Source organism: Erinaceus europaeus, chromosome 4 (assembly GCF_950295315.1).
Source record: "Erinaceus europaeus chromosome 4, mEriEur2.1, whole genome shotgun sequence".
Classification (NCBI taxonomy): Eukaryota; Metazoa; Chordata; class Mammalia; order Eulipotyphla; family Erinaceidae; genus Erinaceus; species Erinaceus europaeus.
This window is the reverse complement of record NC_080165.1, coordinates 9,361,349-9,378,294: the sequence shown is the minus strand read 5'-3', so window position 1 is coordinate 9,378,294 and position 16,946 is coordinate 9,361,349. Positions and strand designations below refer to the sequence as shown.

The 16,946-nt window shown below is 39.8% G+C and overlaps 1 protein-coding gene across 1 annotated transcript in view; it reads right to left on the bottom strand.

Annotated features, from left to right (window-relative positions):
• The window catches only part of OPN5 (opsin 5), a 37,946-nt gene extending 24,280 nt beyond the window's left edge, over positions 1 to 13,666 (bottom strand). The window contains exons 1-3 of the mRNA XM_007517838.2: positions 13,383 to 13,666; positions 9,008 to 9,127; positions 2,876 to 3,046 (exon numbers count right to left, since the gene is read on the bottom strand). Coding sequence (XP_007517900.2) covers positions 2,876 to 3,046; positions 9,008 to 9,127; positions 13,383 to 13,569 — 478 coding nt within the window. The 5' untranslated portion in view covers positions 13,570 to 13,666. The remainder of the gene's footprint in view (positions 1 to 2,875; positions 3,047 to 9,007; positions 9,128 to 13,382) is intronic.
• Between the last annotated feature and the right edge of the window lie 3,280 nt (positions 13,667 to 16,946).

The following is a 16,946-nucleotide window of genomic DNA, read 5'->3' as shown; positions in this document are numbered from 1 at the left end:
GAACTCTGGTGACCGTTTGCCTAAGTCAACAGGTTGACCTCATCTAGCACTAGAACCTACACAGGAAATAACCCACTCTCCTATATTGGCTCAAGAAAAAAAAAAAAATCTAAGGAGCATCTCCTTTTTTTTCCTTTAAGTTGTAATGGCTGAAAAGAAATATCGAAATACAGTCAATAAAAGTCAAATTATTTCTTCAACAGAAATTCGTGACCTGCCTCTCAGTGCCATATGATTTGTGTAGTCAGTAAAGCCTAAATCTTCTCATTTCTAGTATTGGAACTTCTTAGTGTAATAATCTCTCTAGATATCTGTGTTCTTAGCAGTAAAATAACGAAAAAAAGAATATATCATTTACAGGCTTTGATAAGGTTAAAACAAAATAATGAGTAGTCTATTTTTCAAAGTACTGTGAAGAACTGACCTGAATTTTTTTTTTTTACTCCTGAACCTGTCTCATTTAGCACTACCAAACCTTATAACTGATTGTTTCCATATTCAATAGGTTCCATTGTTTAAATATATAGTATGTTGTTTCACAAAATGCAAATTTCTGGAGCCCAAACTAGATAGAAGTAACAGGCATGTAGCCATCATATCTCTCCATTCTTGCTTATCCGTTATAATGGATAAAATCGTAGACAGGTAGTCGTGTGTGTTTGTGGTGTGTGTGTGTGTGTGTGTGTGTGTGTGTGTGTGTGTGTGTGTGTGGGTGTGTGTGTGTGTGTGTGAATCTTCATAGGCATAAGTATAAGCATTTATGGTTAAGGTTACTTGGTGGGGTGTTTTATACTTACATTCCAGTATGGTGAAATGCTGTCAAGAACAGGAGGGAGTAGATTAGTAGATTTGTTCTGTGATGCTCCAGAAGTCAGAACTAGGACCAATGGGTGGAGGTTATAGGGAGGCAGTTTTGTCTCAATATAAGGAATAACATTGTAACACTGAGAGCAGACCAACCAGAGAATGGGCTGCCTTGTGCAGTAGTAAGCTCCCCATCACTGGTCACTGGGAATTCTTAAGAAGAGGCTAAGTGGCTGTCTGTCAGGGATGTCTTAAAACACTTTATCACATTAAAGGGGAGAAAAGTGTACATGTCCCCATGTGATCTTCTTAGTTCAACATTCTAAGACACTGAGTGAAGGGTTTAATAGTGAATCAAACCAAATGGTGAAATGATACTATTGAGAATCAATCTTAGATAAAGCTAGACAACAGAAAGTTCCTAGATGGAGCTATTCTCTGCTACGATTCTGGGGTTAGCCAGTATCTTCTGTTTGAGTGACACAAAGTCTAAGTGCAGGAAAACATTTAATATTAGACACATCAATATTTACTCCTCAACTATTCTCCAGGTTTGAATTTTTGATCTTCTTATCTATCAACTATTTAAATATACTTAATAGGTCCCCCAAATTTCAAGTTTATAGGAAAAAAAAGACTCTGAAGTCACCTATATTCTGTCTAATTGTATACTTCTTTCATCTCCCTAGAAATTTTGGTTAAAGAGTCTACTATTGGAAGATAGGATTTGTTTAGGAAAGTAGATGGAAAATTTTCTTTTCTGCTTCTCTTTTCTTTGTTCTTTCTTTCTTTCTTTCTTTTCTCTCTTTTTTTTTTTTAAGAGGATTGCTCAATTCTGGCTTATAGTGGTGCTGGGGTTTGAACCTGGGCCCAGTGGTGCCTCAGGCATGAAAGTCTTTTTACATAAACACTGTTCTCTCCCCTGCCCAGGATATGGCATTTTTAATGGGTGCTTGATCATGAAGATGGTATTCATAAATCCTGCTGTTCCCTGTATCTGATTTCCTTGGAGTCTGGAGATTTCACCTGTTAATAGAAAATTTTCAAGAGCAGAACCCTGGGGTTGTCAAGTCAAGAAGATCTTCCTCACCTGCAGATTCAGGCCATGCTCTGTCCCAACAGCCACAACCATTCTGAGAGATGAACAAAACTGCTTTTATCCAAGAAAAGCCATAGTATTCGCTGGCTATGCCTGGTTCTCAACACTAGTCATTACAGATCCAAATAATTCTCTTTGGGATTTAATAAATTCCCCAAACTCCAAGAAACAAGAGGACAAAACTTATTTGTAACATATAGGAACATCTAATCAATATATATATATATATATATATATATATATATATATATATATATAATCACAATATATATGCACATATATATGCATATTCTCTAAAACCTTGTTTCTTTCTCACTTACGCCTTACCAAATATCACTCATTTTCTACCTACTGATACCACAAAAAAGAGTGTCCAGTGATATTCTTGTATGCGTGTCCTTACTTGCAGGTACAGTTATCTGACTCTCTAACTTGGAGGTGGACGTTCTAAGTCTTTCATCTCTGAAATTATAGAGAACTTGAGTCCCTGAGGAGACTCAGAAATAATTTTTTCTTATTATCACATTTGATAATGTGGGAACCAACTCAATATGTTGGACCTCACATCCTCTCAGTGCACCTTGTTGCCACTGCATAACAAAAATGTGGTAGAAATTTATATACTCTATGCAAGGAAATACTTTTTAAAAACACGGTAGCCTATTCTGTAAGCCATGAACTCACCAATAAAATTTTTAAAATAGAGAAAAGAGAAACCAAACTGGCAAAGAAAGAAAGAACATATGGTAGCCAAACACCAGAAACTACCGTGAAAGCTGTATTAAAAATTTGCTACATAGACACAAGTTCAGATCTTTAAAGATGTCAGAACAAGTCAGGATAAATAGATATGCACATGGTCTCTCGGTTTATTAGTAATCATTGTTTATTGCCTGTGTGTTAAATACACACACCTCTTGATTCAATCCACCCAGCTTTGGCTATCAGGGAATTCGAAACCTCTGTACGTACCATAAGATAAGTAGCAGATTTTCAGGTATCTGTCCAGGCTGACAGCAGTCATAGTGATAAGACTTCCACAGCCAAAGAAAAATCCAGCCCATCCATACCAGCGGCAGCCAATCCAGCCAAATACCCAGCGGTGACAGAAGCAAGAAATAATCGTGAATGGTTTACCTACAACTGAAAGACCAAGCAGTTTGTCAAAAGAATGTCCCCTCTAGTTAAAATTGACACACTTACCTCAACTATCCCATTCAGACAATAGACAGCTATTTCAGCAACTCTAGGTCCAAAAGATTTAGCTAGAACCAGACCTGGGTTTCTAGGATTTCATTAGTTTTCCATTTCTAAAGAACATCCCTCAGGGCCAGGCAGTGGAGCACCCAGTTAATTGCTCACATTATAGTGCACAAGGACCCAGGTTCAAGCCCCTGAAAGGGGGACGCTTCACAAGTGGTGAAGCAAGGCTGCGGGGTGTCTCTTTGTCTCTTTCTTTCTCTATCTTCCCTTCCCCTCTCAATCTCCCTGTCTTTATTCAGTAATAAATAAAATTTAAATATTAAAAGAGCATCCTTCTTTTTTAATTCATACCCTACATAATCTCTATTCAGCATCACATCACCAGAAAAGAATGACCAGAGGAAACACTTTAAAGTTCCCTGCCTCGCTACATGTCAAAAGAAAGCTTCTTAACTTTATGCAGGAAGAGAAAATGAGTCACTAGTTCTCACACCTGCAGGGACTGACCCTGTCCACCCCTCCCAAGGGTGACATGCCTTCAAGCATAAACAGGAACAGAAGTCTCCCTGCATAGACAGTCTTCTACAAGCTAGAACTGTGTCCTCTAGCTGTCTAGACAGTTTGTGTGATACTCAGACCTCCTAGACTATGCATCCTTCAGTGAGACCTTCCAAATCCTCACAAGTTGAACCCCATTGTCAGTAGGGGGTAGAGGAAGGAGCTAAGTGTAAAAATATTAGCTTTCACTCAGCAAGTAATCATTCAGTATTATGTAAGAAGAACAGGGCAAGGTACTAGAACAAAGTAGAGGTCAAGAAAGAAAAAAAAATGTTTTAGATGGAGAGAACAGACAAAAGGATCAAATGCTTCATAATAAAGATATGGTTTGAGGGAGTGCAGCGAGTTAAGCGCACATGGCCCAAAGTGCAAGGACCGAAGTAAGGATCCCAGTTGGAGCCCCCGGCTCCCCACCTGCAGAGGAGTCACTTCACAGGCGGTGAAGCAGATCTGCAGGTGTCTGTCTTTCTCTCCCCCCTCTTTGTCTCCCCTCCTCTCTCTATTTTTCTCTGTCCTGTCCAACAACAATGGCATCAGTGGCAACAATAACAATTACGACAACAAGGGTAACAAAATGGGAAAAAATAGCCTCCAGGAGCAGTCATGGTGCAGGCACCCAGCCCTAGCAATAACCCTGGACGTAAATAAATAAATAAATATTTTTTAAAAGTATGGTTTGATAGAATGCTAAGAAAAAGAGAAAGAAGAGGGATAGAGATGTCTCATATAAGGAGGTCAAGGGAGAGCTTTTCTGCATGTGTATCATTTGGGGAGGTGTGATTGAGAACTCAACAAATATTGAGAAGACGATTATTACAGGCAGAGGAGATAGCCGGCCTAGAGCCCCAGCTGAGTATCTCCTGGGTGTGTGGCAAAGGCACCAAAAAGACAAGTGAGAGGGGCTGCAGGGAATGACCTTACGGTCTATTTTGTCTGTGCACTTCCTGTTTGACCATCTCCCATTAATACAAACTGTTTTTCCTTCTCTTGATCCTATCATTTTAATGTGACTGCTGTACAGATCTGGCTGACAGTGGTGCTGGGGATCACAGCTGGCACTGTGGAACCTCAGGCATGACGGCTTATGAATACACCACTGTCCTAGCTCCTCCTCCATTCTGGACTAGTTTTTAATGAATCTCTGGCATGTCACCCCCCCCCCCCCCGCGCCTGCCTTCCATTCTTCAGTTGGTGAAATCAGCTGTACTTTGGAATTATTCAAGAAGTTGTTTTTGAGGGACCAGCTGATGGTGTACCTAGTTGAGGGCATACGTTATAATGTGCAAGGACCCGGGTTCAAGTCCCTGGTCCCCAACTGCAGGGGGGAAAGTTTTGAGAATGGTGAAGCAGTGCTGCAGGTGTCTCTCTTTCTCTCTCCCTCTCTATTTCCCACTTCCCTGTAGATTTATGCCTCTATCCAATACATAAACAAGCATATTTTTTAAATTTAAAGGAATATTTTTAAAAGTTGTTTTATTTTGCTTTGCTTATTCTCCTTTATTTCAACAATCAATATCACCAACATCTAGGACACCAGCTCCCATATATTGCCATTGTATCTATCTGGAGTGAGTCAAGTCACCAATATTCTTTATTGTTGTTATTAGCTCCTGTGTGGTTGCAATATACTACTCTCTTTAGAGTCAAGTCACCAGTATTCTTTATTGTTATTATTAGTTCCTGTGTGGTTGCCATATACTACTCTCTTTAGAGTCACTGGCATTTTAAAGCTCAATATTACTCAGAAATCTCATCTCTAGGATAAGAGTCTTTTAGAGGAATATGACTGGCCAAGACGGAATAAAGACCTGCGTATTTTGCTTTTCTGCTGTTGCTGGTGCTACAGAGTGACATTTGCAGACAAGAACAGAGAAGGTGCCAGGCAGCGGCACATCCAGTTAAGTGCACACAGTACGAAGCTGAAGGACCTGCACAAAAATCTGAGTTAGAGCCCCCACTCCCCATCCGCAGGGAGAAAGCTTTGCAAATGATAAAAACAGGTCTGCAGGTGTCTCTCTTTCTCTCTCCCTCTCTTTCTCCCCTCCTCTCTCAATTTCTCTCTGTCCTAGCCAATAAAATGGGGGAGGGGGAAAATGGCCACTAGGAATTGTGGGTTCATAGTGCTGGCACATGAGCTGCAGTGATAACCCTGGAGGCAAGAAAGAAAGAAAGAAAGAAAGAAAGAAAGAAAGAAAGAAAGAAAGAAAGAAAGAAAGAAATGAAAGAAAACAGAGAGGGAGGGAGGGAGGGAGGGAGGAAGGAAGGAAGGGAAAAAGGAAAGAAGGAAGGAAGGAAGGAAGGAAAGAAAGAAAGAAAGAAAGAAAGAAAAGAAAGAGAGAGAGAAAGGGAAACAGAGACAGAGGGAAAGGAAAAGATATCACAGCACCAATGTTTCCCTTCCACTGTGGAGCTGTGGCTCAGACCTGGGTGTCAGCTTGAACACTGATCTCTGTGGAAAACAAGCACCTCCCAAACGAGCTATCTCATCTGTCCTAAAATAATTACTTTAGTCTTTCTTTCTCTTTCTTTCTCTCTCCCTTTCTTCCTTTTTCCCTCTCTCCTTCCATTCTTCTCTCTCTCTCTCTCTCTCTCTCTCTCTCTCCCTCTCTCTCTCTTCACCAGAGAACTTCTCAGCCCTGGCTGCTGACAGTGGCAAGGATAAAACCTGAGATCAAATCTCTCACAGGTAAGTCCTGTGTGTTACCATTATATTTTCTCACTGACAATTTTTTAATGGTTTATTTCAGGGGGAAAGTGCATTCAAGGGGCCAAGCACACATGTCACCCTGAGCAAGGACCCCAGTTCAAGCCCCAGGTCCCCACCTGCAGGGGGAAAGCTTCACAAGCCGTGTAGCAGGGCTGCAGGTGTCTCCCTGTCTCCCTCTCTACCTCTCCCTTCCCTCTCAATTTCTCTCTGTTTCTATCCAATAAATAAAATGAATTAAATGAAGTGTATTAAAAATACTCAAAAGTTGAAGGATGATCTGAGTTCATCAAAGACAGTTATAATATAGAATAAAACACTTTCTGGTGAATTATTCTAAAGCTGTATGCAAAGTAATAAGGTAGGTTGCGTAATGAAAGCATTTTCTTGGTGTTCTACTAATCTCGAGCCTAGTTTAATTCAGACTTCAGCCTAAATCTGATATTATTCGCTGTTGAAGAATGGGACTGAAATGCCAAATGTCATCGAAGCATTTTACATTCCGTACCAGGAAGGTCATTTCGGGGGTCAGTATGGTACCGTGCGCTGACTGACCAAGAGAGCTAACATTCGTATTACCATACTGCCATCGCGTGGCAAGTGACTAGAATGACAGTCGTTTCGCTGCTTCATAAAGAACAGGCCGGGCCTGGCTATTCCGCAGAGTGGTCCGTCAGATCATGCTGCTCTCTTAGTATACTTACTATATGCAGTCTTGTTTTTCAGACCAGGTAAGTAGTTGGAAGCCCACTTATGGCTGATAAATAAATATCATAAAATTCTCTAAATGGGTTAGGTTTCTGGTGAAAAGATTAGTTGGTGTGGGCTTCAAATTCATTTTCTTCAAATTAACTAACCAAAGGCCACATGCTAAAAGGCAGAATGTTGGGGTCCAATATCTAGGCAGTCCTGAAATTTTTATCAAAGTCAAGGGAGTTTGTCACTCAGGTACAAAATGAGTCACAACAGTTAAAGAGAGATTTTATTCCAGCTCACTCTTGTTGGGTTCTCAGAGAGGAATAAAGAGAAATAAAGCAGTAATCCTCAATTTCCACTGCACATTAAATTTACCTGAAATTTTTCATTTTATGAATGTGACCAGATAACATTCATATCCAATTAAATCAAAATTTCTTGGGGCCAGAAAAGTAACTCGGTTGTTTAAACCCCTGGTCCTAGCTTGTTGGGAAGAAGCTTCACTAGCAGTGAAGCAGGGCTACAGGTGTCTCTCTCCCTCTCTACCTCTCTACCTTCCCTTCCTTCTAAATTTCTCTCTATCTCTATCCAAAAATAAATACACAAATAAGCAAATGAATAAATTGATTACTGTGAATTAAAAATAATAATAATACCTCATCCTTCAAATGTATAAGGCACTGGGTTTGTCCCTAGCTCCAAAAACATTCCTGAATTTGAAAATTCAGTCAGCCACCTGCAGAAGGAAAGTCCACAGTGGTGGAGCAGTGCTGCAGGTCTCTCTCTTTCCCTCTTTAATTCTCTGTCTCTTTAAGAAAAAGGGAAAAGATAATAAAAAGAAAAGGCTGCTAGCATGTTGGAGCTGTTGTGCTGACACTGAGCCCCAAAGATAGCCCTTGTGGCAATATATAAATACATATATATTCATTAAAAAATAATAAAAGGTTAAGCTTTAAGTAACACAGTTATAAATTTCTTGCTGAAGCCAGAGCATAAGAGATTCCCAAATCCGTAGAACTATATTTATTAAATATCCTCTAAAGAAAAAGAAAATATCATCGTGAGATTTTTTTTCAAGGTTCAGATGACTCTCAGCACAACCAAATTAGACAGCTACCCAGCGAGAACCTTTCTGTACTAGCAATCAATCCCTAATCATTTCTTCTACGTTATAGTCACATCTGAGATGTTGGCTATCATTACCTTGAACAGTCTTACTCTCTTGAAATTTATATTAACTGAGTCCTGTAAGAATGAAAGAGCTCAAAACAGTGATCTTAAGCATTCCTGTATGTTTCTGTTCTCCGAATTTGTCCCGTTACATTTTGAGGCAACTAAGAAAACATCTAATATTCTGTATTAATCCAAATTGTATCCTCAGTATCTAAGATGCCTAGTACAGAGAGAAGACTCAATAAATGTTAGATAAATTATTTTTTCATCAGACAACACTATGCTGACTTACTCCAAACTAGGAAAGAGATTATTTATAAATAGAAAAGTGTGGGGCTAAGCTGTGGCACACAGGGTACAAAAAACAAGAACCAGCGCAGGGATCCTGGTTGGAGCCCCCACCTCCCCACCTGCAGGGGCTTCACTTCACAAGTGGTGAAGCAGGTCTGCTGGTGTTTGTCTTTTCTCTCCCCCTCTCATCTTCTCCTCCCCTCTCAATTTCTCTCTGTCCTATCCAATAAAAAGGGGGGGAAAATGTTCGTTAGGAGTAGTGGATTCATAGTGCTGGCACCGAGCCCCAGCAATAACCCTGGAAGCACACACACACACACACAGATAGACAGATAGATAGACAGACAGACAGATAGATAGAGATAATTAAATTAAGGTAAAGGGAAAAATAAAATTGAATAAAGGTGGGGGGTTAGTCTCTGAGTGAGTAAGGACTTCAGAATACAGAATAGTTCAAGCCCTGGAAGAAACCGTATTACCTGAAATCCCCAGGTCACAGACTGCTAAATTGATAGTCATTATTTCCGCAGGCCTCAGCTTCTTCTTTCGTCTAGAAGACATATAAAGGACATACCCATTTCCAAATGTGGACAGAATCCCTACAAGGAAAAATATAGATTCCCATTGTTAAAGCTAGGATTTTGAGTAAACTCAGCTATGAACACTCGTCAATTTCAAAAAAAAAAAAAAAAAAAAGGATACTAGAGATCAGAGGGTGGTGAGAGGACTCTAAATAAAAAAATCTAAATTAAGAAGATGAAATAAAAAAGCATGAATTGTGAGTGATAGGCGAGGGATGGGTTTACCTCCAAAGGGAAAGGAGTCAGGGATTATAAGGCTGAACTTACCCAGAAAAAAAAAAAAAAAAGAACCACTAACTTCCCAGTGAAGCTCAGGAGGGTGTGGGAATCCTAGTGGTCAGTTCTTCTACTGGTCCCCAGGGTGGAGTATTTCCTTAGCCATTTTCATAGAAGACTGGCTTTATAGAAATCCCTCCCTCTGATAAGTAGGGTTAACCCTTGGCTCTTGAAAAAAAAAATGCTGAATATGAAAAGACCCAAATCAAATTAAGTGTCTTCAATCTCACTGTGGATGTCTGAGGGAGCACCTCCTCAGTGTTCAGGAGAGGCAGAAATCAGGAAAGGGCGGCATTAACCCCCTGCAAGGAAAGGATCATCTCCTAGAGGCATGTCCTAGGACTTTTTGGCTCCTGGGGATGTGTGGATGCTGGGTGTCTGCAGCTGCTGCTGGACTAAATATCAAGGGGAAGGAAGTAGGTGACAATTGATCCTATGTGCTCACCCCCTCCCGCCAAAGGGAGAGAAAGTGACCCTTACCCCACCAACCTACCAACAATGGTATACTTTTTTAATAGCCTTTTATTAAGAACTACTTGACTTTGGCATCACAATGAAACTGTTCCAAAAAAAAAAAGTCTTACAAACCCAGTTTAAATCCAAAAAGACCCAATCCCTACTGACTTTATTTAAGAAAAGAATACACCTACTTCCATAGCTTAACATGTAGAGTAGAGTTCCTCAGGAATTCTTGCTTCATAGTGTAGCTGTGTATAAATGAGAATCTGGTACAGCTGCCTTTAGTAGTAAGGAATAAGGAGAGTATTAACAGGAGAAACCCAGAGTTTTCTGTTTTAACTTCTACTTCTCCACCACAATTCATTGGGGGGGGGGGACAAGAAAAGAAATATGTGTTCCAGTTGATGGTATGAAACTACCAGGAACTGACTGCATTGTGCTTTGAGGAAATCATGAATCCTTGGAGTCAGGACTACCTAATGGTTTGTTTTTTAAAAAAAGAAAAAAAATTAATTTTTTTAAGACAGAAGAGGAAAAAAAAAAACAGAAAAGATTATGGAGTTCTAGAGCAAACCAACTCAAATGAAACTTACGTCTTGTTAAAGGAAACCAGCTAGCAAAGCACACTGGGAAATCAAAATGTGAAAACATGGCTTGGAAAATTATAGGCAAATTCCATTTACTCTGTATCCGGAACGAGTAAATACAGTAAATACGCATATGCATTTGATACACGACATTCATTTAGGCAACCTTTGCAGTGCTTCTGGTAGACAGTTTTTTCTTTCTTTTCCTTCAGTTGTCTTTCACTGTTCTTCATCAGGGTCCATCATACCCAAAGCGTTAGTGAACAATAGTTAACTTTCTGGGAACTACACAGACTATGTTTAAAGACAATCTTATATATATGGAGGTAGCAAGAGAATGCAAATTTGTTTTTAAAAATATATATATTAAGCTAAATAAAATTAAAAAGACAAAAGACCAGGACTAAGGGAGAGGACTTTTTTTTCCTAATTATTGAAATTCTTAATCTTTCTATGGGTGCAAAAGAACGTCAGAGGGAAGCTTGTTAATAAACTAAGTCTTTACAGTGACCTGTGTAGAGAATGGAAATTGGTCTCTGATTGATTCCTCTTTGTCTACAAACTCAAATTTAGTTTTCGTCTTTGAATCTTCCATAGATTTCTAGCACTTTGCAAAGCTCACCAAGCACATCATTGCTCCCTGGTCCCTTTGAAGGAACCCATGCACAAACCTATTATAAGAGCAGTTACAAGATCTTGCTTCATATAGGAGTCATGGATGAGTCCAGGGGCCTCCGCTGAGCCTTACCTAGCCCTGGACTAAGTACCAAGAGGAAACCAACTTTCCTCCAACATCCTTCTGACTGGATCTGCAAACACCTTTCTTTGGGGACCTCTCTTTCTAGCTTCACTGCAGTATCACAGTTTGAGCACGACTGTGAATTTCCTTTCTAGTCTAGTTATGTATCCACTGAAAAGTTCTCTTAATGTCACCATTCACCTACACTGGCTGTCCATCTTTCCAAAGGACTTCATGCTAGGGTAGGGAGGGGTCTGATAGCTCTTTCTATTCCATGTCATCTAAAGAAAAGCTAAACTTTTTTTTTTAATATACTCCTTGCAATTAATTGTGTCAAGTTAAATGTAATTGATACGGTGGTTACTTTTCTAATAATTGAAAATACTTGTCTCTTAAAAAGAGGCTTTATGAGCTTTACTACCAGATAGATAGCTCCTGTGAGAACAGTTTGTTCATTTTGTTTCTAGGAGATCACACAGTGTTAAAGAATGGGCATTCAACGTATAGTTATGTTTGAAAGAGCATGGGGTCCATCTGGAAGAAGGAGGATTTCAATATATTTAAGTATATAGTTATTTGTAGTATACATGTAAGTATGTGTCTATAAGTAGTAAGTTTGAATATATATATATAATATATATGTATATAGTTATTTGTAGTATACATGTAAGTATGTGTCTATAAGTAGTAAGTTTGAATATATATATATAATATATATGTATATAGTTATTTGTAGTATACATGTAAGTATGTGTCTATAAGTAGTAAGTTTGAATATATATATATAATATATATGTATATAGTTATTTGTAGTATACATGGAAGTATGTGTCTATAAGTAGTAAGTTTGAATATATATATTAAAGCCAAGGGAGTCCCTATGAGTGGAATTTCTGATTCAGTTTCTTCAAATCCTTTAGTCTCAAGCACTGACCAGAGAGAGGTTTATAGACTTTACGAATGAGTGTTCTCAACTTCGTGAGGATAAATGACATTTTGCCCAGTAATAAACAGATGACAGAGAAAGGGAGGGAAGAAAAGAGAGAGGGAGAGTGAAAATGATTTATCCAACGTCTGAAAAGGGTAAAAGCATATAACCCACCTGCACATAGGTTACCCAAAGTCAAAGCAACAATTTTAGATTTAAGAGTCATTTGTTTCAAATCTAGTTGCCTCGACTAGTGCTGTCCAATTGGAATACAATGTAAATATCAGAAGTGTGAGCCATGGATACATACGTTTTTCTGTTAACCACATTAAACAGGAATTAATGAAATTAGTGCTCCTATACATGTGTATCATATTAATGCACCCCAGTTAGTATGGGTTTGGCATATCATCAGTTTGTAAATGATTAAGGAGTTATTTACCTAGTTTTTCTAGTACTAAACGTTCTAGTATCTGATGTATATTTATACCCCCGCACAACTCAATCTGGAGACTTCACGTGCTTAGTTACCACAGATGGTCTGCACATTGGATAGCATAGTCTGGGGCCAGATGTACCACACTGTAAGTCATGCATAAAATCTTTTAGCTAATTTTATTTATTATCAAAACATGTTTTTCAACTATCGCCAGAATCACTCAGTGACATTCTTGTGCTGCAGCTTTGCTCCAGGTGAAACCAACCAAGTGCGTTGTCCATAGTAAGCACAGCACTGGATCAGAGCTTCCTTCGGGGGAAGCCGGGAGGCTGCATGACGTTACTTCTAAGGTCCGGTCTCTTGTGGTTATAGCAAAAGCAAGTTTGTTTGTTTTGTTTGTTTGTTTGTTTTGGTTTGTTTTTTTGTGTGTGTGTCATTTTCTTTCCATGGAAGAAATGCCGTTTTACAAGACTGTGTTGTCTCCAGGGCACAATTTCACATCTTCCTCCCGAGTAAAATCATGTTTCGAAAAGTAAAAACACTTTGCTTAAATGTCAGTGTTATTCATTTTGTTATTCGGGAGACAGGCTTACTACCAAAAGTTAACCAAAATGAAATGCAATTTGTTATGAAAGTTCTTACACTGATCAAGGGAAGTTTATCCCTAGTTGTCAAGATAATAATTATCTCCATGAAAGTCTGTCATTCCATCTTCTACCTGTCTCCCTCTCTCCGCCTTTATTCAGTCTGGTTATGTGAATGCTGGAGTCTTTGTGCCAAGTCAAGGTAACAGCACATGAAATTTCTAGACGCGGTCCTTGTACAGAAAAATGAAGGGAGCTTACCAATTATTGTTAGGTAAAAGCCAGCCACTAAATCCGCTTCCCAGGAAAGTTTAGAAGCAAAAGGGTCGCCATCTCGGAGGTAGTGCGGTAGGCCTTCATCCTGGGGCAGGGCAGTTTGGTTTAAAGACATGCTGTTCTCTAGCCACAAGGAGCCTGAAAAGCAAACCAGTAGGAATTCAGTAGGCATCTCAACAAACTCAAAAAAAAAAAAAAATGTGTGTGCTACCTCCTGACTATGTGTCCTTATTGTAGTCGCAGGTAGATTCCAAGGAACATGCCTTGTGTGCTACCTCCTGACTATGAGTCCTTATTGTAGTCGCAGGTAGATTCCAAGGAACATGCCTTGTGTACTACCTCCTGAGTCCTTATTGTAGTTGCAGGTAGATTCCAAGGAACATGCCTTGTGTACTACCTCCTGAGTCTATTGTAGTCGCAGGTAGATTCCAAGGAACATGTCTTGTGTACTACCTCCTGAGTCCTTATTGTAGTTGCAGGTAGATTCCAAGGAACATGCCTTGTGTGCTACCTCCTGACTATGAGTCCTTATTGTAGTCGCAGGTAGATTCCAAGGAACATGCCTTGTGTACTACCTCCTGACTATGAGTCCTTATTGTAGTTGCAGGTAGATTCCAAGGAACATGCCTTGTGTACTACCTCCTGAGTCCTTATTGTAGTCGCAGGTAGATTCCAAGGAACATGTCTTGTGTACTACCTCCTGAGTCCTTATTGTAGTTGCAGGTAGATTCCAAGGAACATGCCTTGTGTGCTACCTCCTGACTATGAGTCCTTATTGTAGTCGCAGGTAGATTCCAAGGAACATGCCTTGTGTACTACCTCCTGACTATGAGTCCTTATTGTGGTCGCAGGTAGATTCCAAGGAACATGCCTTGTGTACTACCTCCTGAGTCCTTATTGTGGTCGCAGGTAGATTCCAAGGAACATGCCTTGTGTACTACCTCCTGAGTCCTTATTGTAGTCGCAGGTAGATTCCAAGGAACATGCCTTGTGTACTACCTCCTGAGTCCTTATTGTAGTCGCAGGTAGATTCCAAGGAACATGCCTTGTGTACTACCTCCTGAGTCCTTATTGTAGTCACAGGTAGATTCCAAGGAACATGCCTTGTGTACTACCTCCTGAGTCCTTATTGTAGTCGCAGGTAGATTCCAAGGAACATGCCTTGTGTACTACCTCCTGAGTCCTTATTGTAGTCGCAGGTAGATTCCAAGGAACATGCCTTGTGTACTACCTCCTGAGTCCTTATTGTAGTCGCAGGTAGATTCCAAGGAACATGCCTTGTGTACTACCTCCTGAGTCCTTATTGTAGTCACAGGTAGATTCCAAGGAACATGCCTTGTGTACTACCTCCTGAGTCCTTATTGTAGTCGCAGGTAGATTCCAAGGAACATGCCTTGTGTACTACCTCCTGACTATGAGTCCTTATTGTAGTTGCAGGTAGATTCCAAGAAACATGCCTTGTGTACTACCTCTTGACTATGAGTCCTTATTGTAGTCGCAGGTAGATTCCAAGGAACATGCCTAGTGTACTACCTCCTGACTATGAGTCCTTATTGTAGTCGCAGGTAGATTCCAAGGAACATGCCTTGTGTACTACCTCCTGAGTCCTTATTGTAGTTGCAGGTAGATTCTAAGGAACATGCCTCAATTGCTTATTAGCATTTTCCTCCAAATATGTCTATATTCAATAACACCGTGTGCATATTATCCATGTCTACATTTTCCCATAACTTCACCATGTCACTCTTTTTGGCCCCCTTCACCCACTTCTTAAGTGAATAAGGTTGAAGATCAAATTCCTTTAATTTTGCCTATTTTTTTTTTATTTAAAAAAAAATTTTAAATATTTATTTTATTTATTTATTCCCTTTTGTTGCCCTTGTTGGTTTATTGTTGTAGTTATTATTGTCGTTGTTGTTGGATAGGACAGAGAGAAATGGAGAGAGGAGGGGAAGACAGAGAGGAGGAGAGAAAGATAGACACCTGAAGACCTGCTTCGCCGCCTGTGAAGCGACTCCCCTGCAGGTGGGGAGCCGGGGTTCGAACCGGGATCCTTATGCCAGTCCTTGTGCTTTGCGCCACCTGCTCTTAACCCGCTGCGCTACAACCCGACTCCCCGATTTTGCCTATTTTTAAGCACTTTTTGTAAATGTCTAAACTAAGTGAATTTAGTCTATGGAGTGGAGAAATAGAGAATGCCACACCACTATCTTCAATATATTATAATATCCTACACTGAAAACCAAAAGTTCTAGAGTCAGGCAGTGGTACACCTGGTTGATCAAACATGTTACCATGAACAAGGAACTGGGTTCAAGTCCCTGGTCCCCACCTGCAGGGAGAAAACTTCACAAGTGGTGACACAGTGCTGTTGATGTCTCACTGTCTCTCTCCCTTTTAAACTTCCTTTCACTCTCAATTTCCTTCTGTGCTATCAGAAGGAAGGAAGGGAGGGAGGAAGGAAGGGAGGAACATAAAAAAAAAAAGAAAGAAAGAAAGAAAGAAAGAAAGAAAGAAAGAAAGAAAGAAAGGAAGGAAAGAAGGAAGGAAGGAAGGAAGGAAGGAAGGGAGGAAGGAAGGAAGAAAGAGTAAACCAACAGTTCTCAAGCAACTCTATATCTGAATCAATTGTAAACTTATTTCTGTCTTTTTTTATGTGTTTATTGTGTTCTAATATTTTGGCATATGTTGTTGTCTTGGTGCAACTTCCACAAGCTGTACTAGCTACATAAAGACCATTTTCACAGTCACATAGTATGCCTTTTATTGACCAGATGTTCTTTCCTTACAGATCATTAGCGCTTAGTGGGGCAGCTTGTACTCAGGAAATTCTGCATTAATGAACTGTATGAAAAAAATTAAATTGCATGTTTATAACTAGGAATTTTAAAATATATACAATAGCTAGTATATGATGCAGTTAGAAAAACTTAATTTTTTTATTTCTTTATTGGGGAATTAGTGTTTTACGTTCAACAGTAAGTACAATAGTTTGTACATGCATAACATTTCCCAGTTTTCCATATAGCAATTCAACCCCTACTAGGTCCTCTGTCATCCTTTTTGGACCTGATTTCTCCCCCCACCCACCCACCCACCCCAGTCTTTTACTTTGGTGTAATACATCAATTCCATAAAGAAACTTAATTCTAAATTTAAGGAAGGAAGGCAGATTTTGTTGTTTGTTTGGTTGGTTTTTATATTTTTATTTATTCCCTTTTGTTGCCCTTATTTTGGTTGTTGTAGTTATTGTGGATCTCATCATTGTTGGATAGGAAAGAGAGAAATGAAGAGAGAGAGGGGAAGACAGAGGGGAAGAAAGACAGACACCTGCAGACCTGCTTCACTGCTTGTGAAGCGACTCCCTGCAGATGGGGAGCCGGGGGCTCGAACTGGGATTCTTACTCCGGTCCTTGCACTTCATGCCACCTGTGCTTAACTGGCTAGCACCCAACTTCCCAGAAGGAAGGTTTTGATTGTGTGAATTAGTGCTTAACATTGTAAATGCTTCGTGGAAGAAATTAACATTTCAAGTGGGAGGAACTTAAG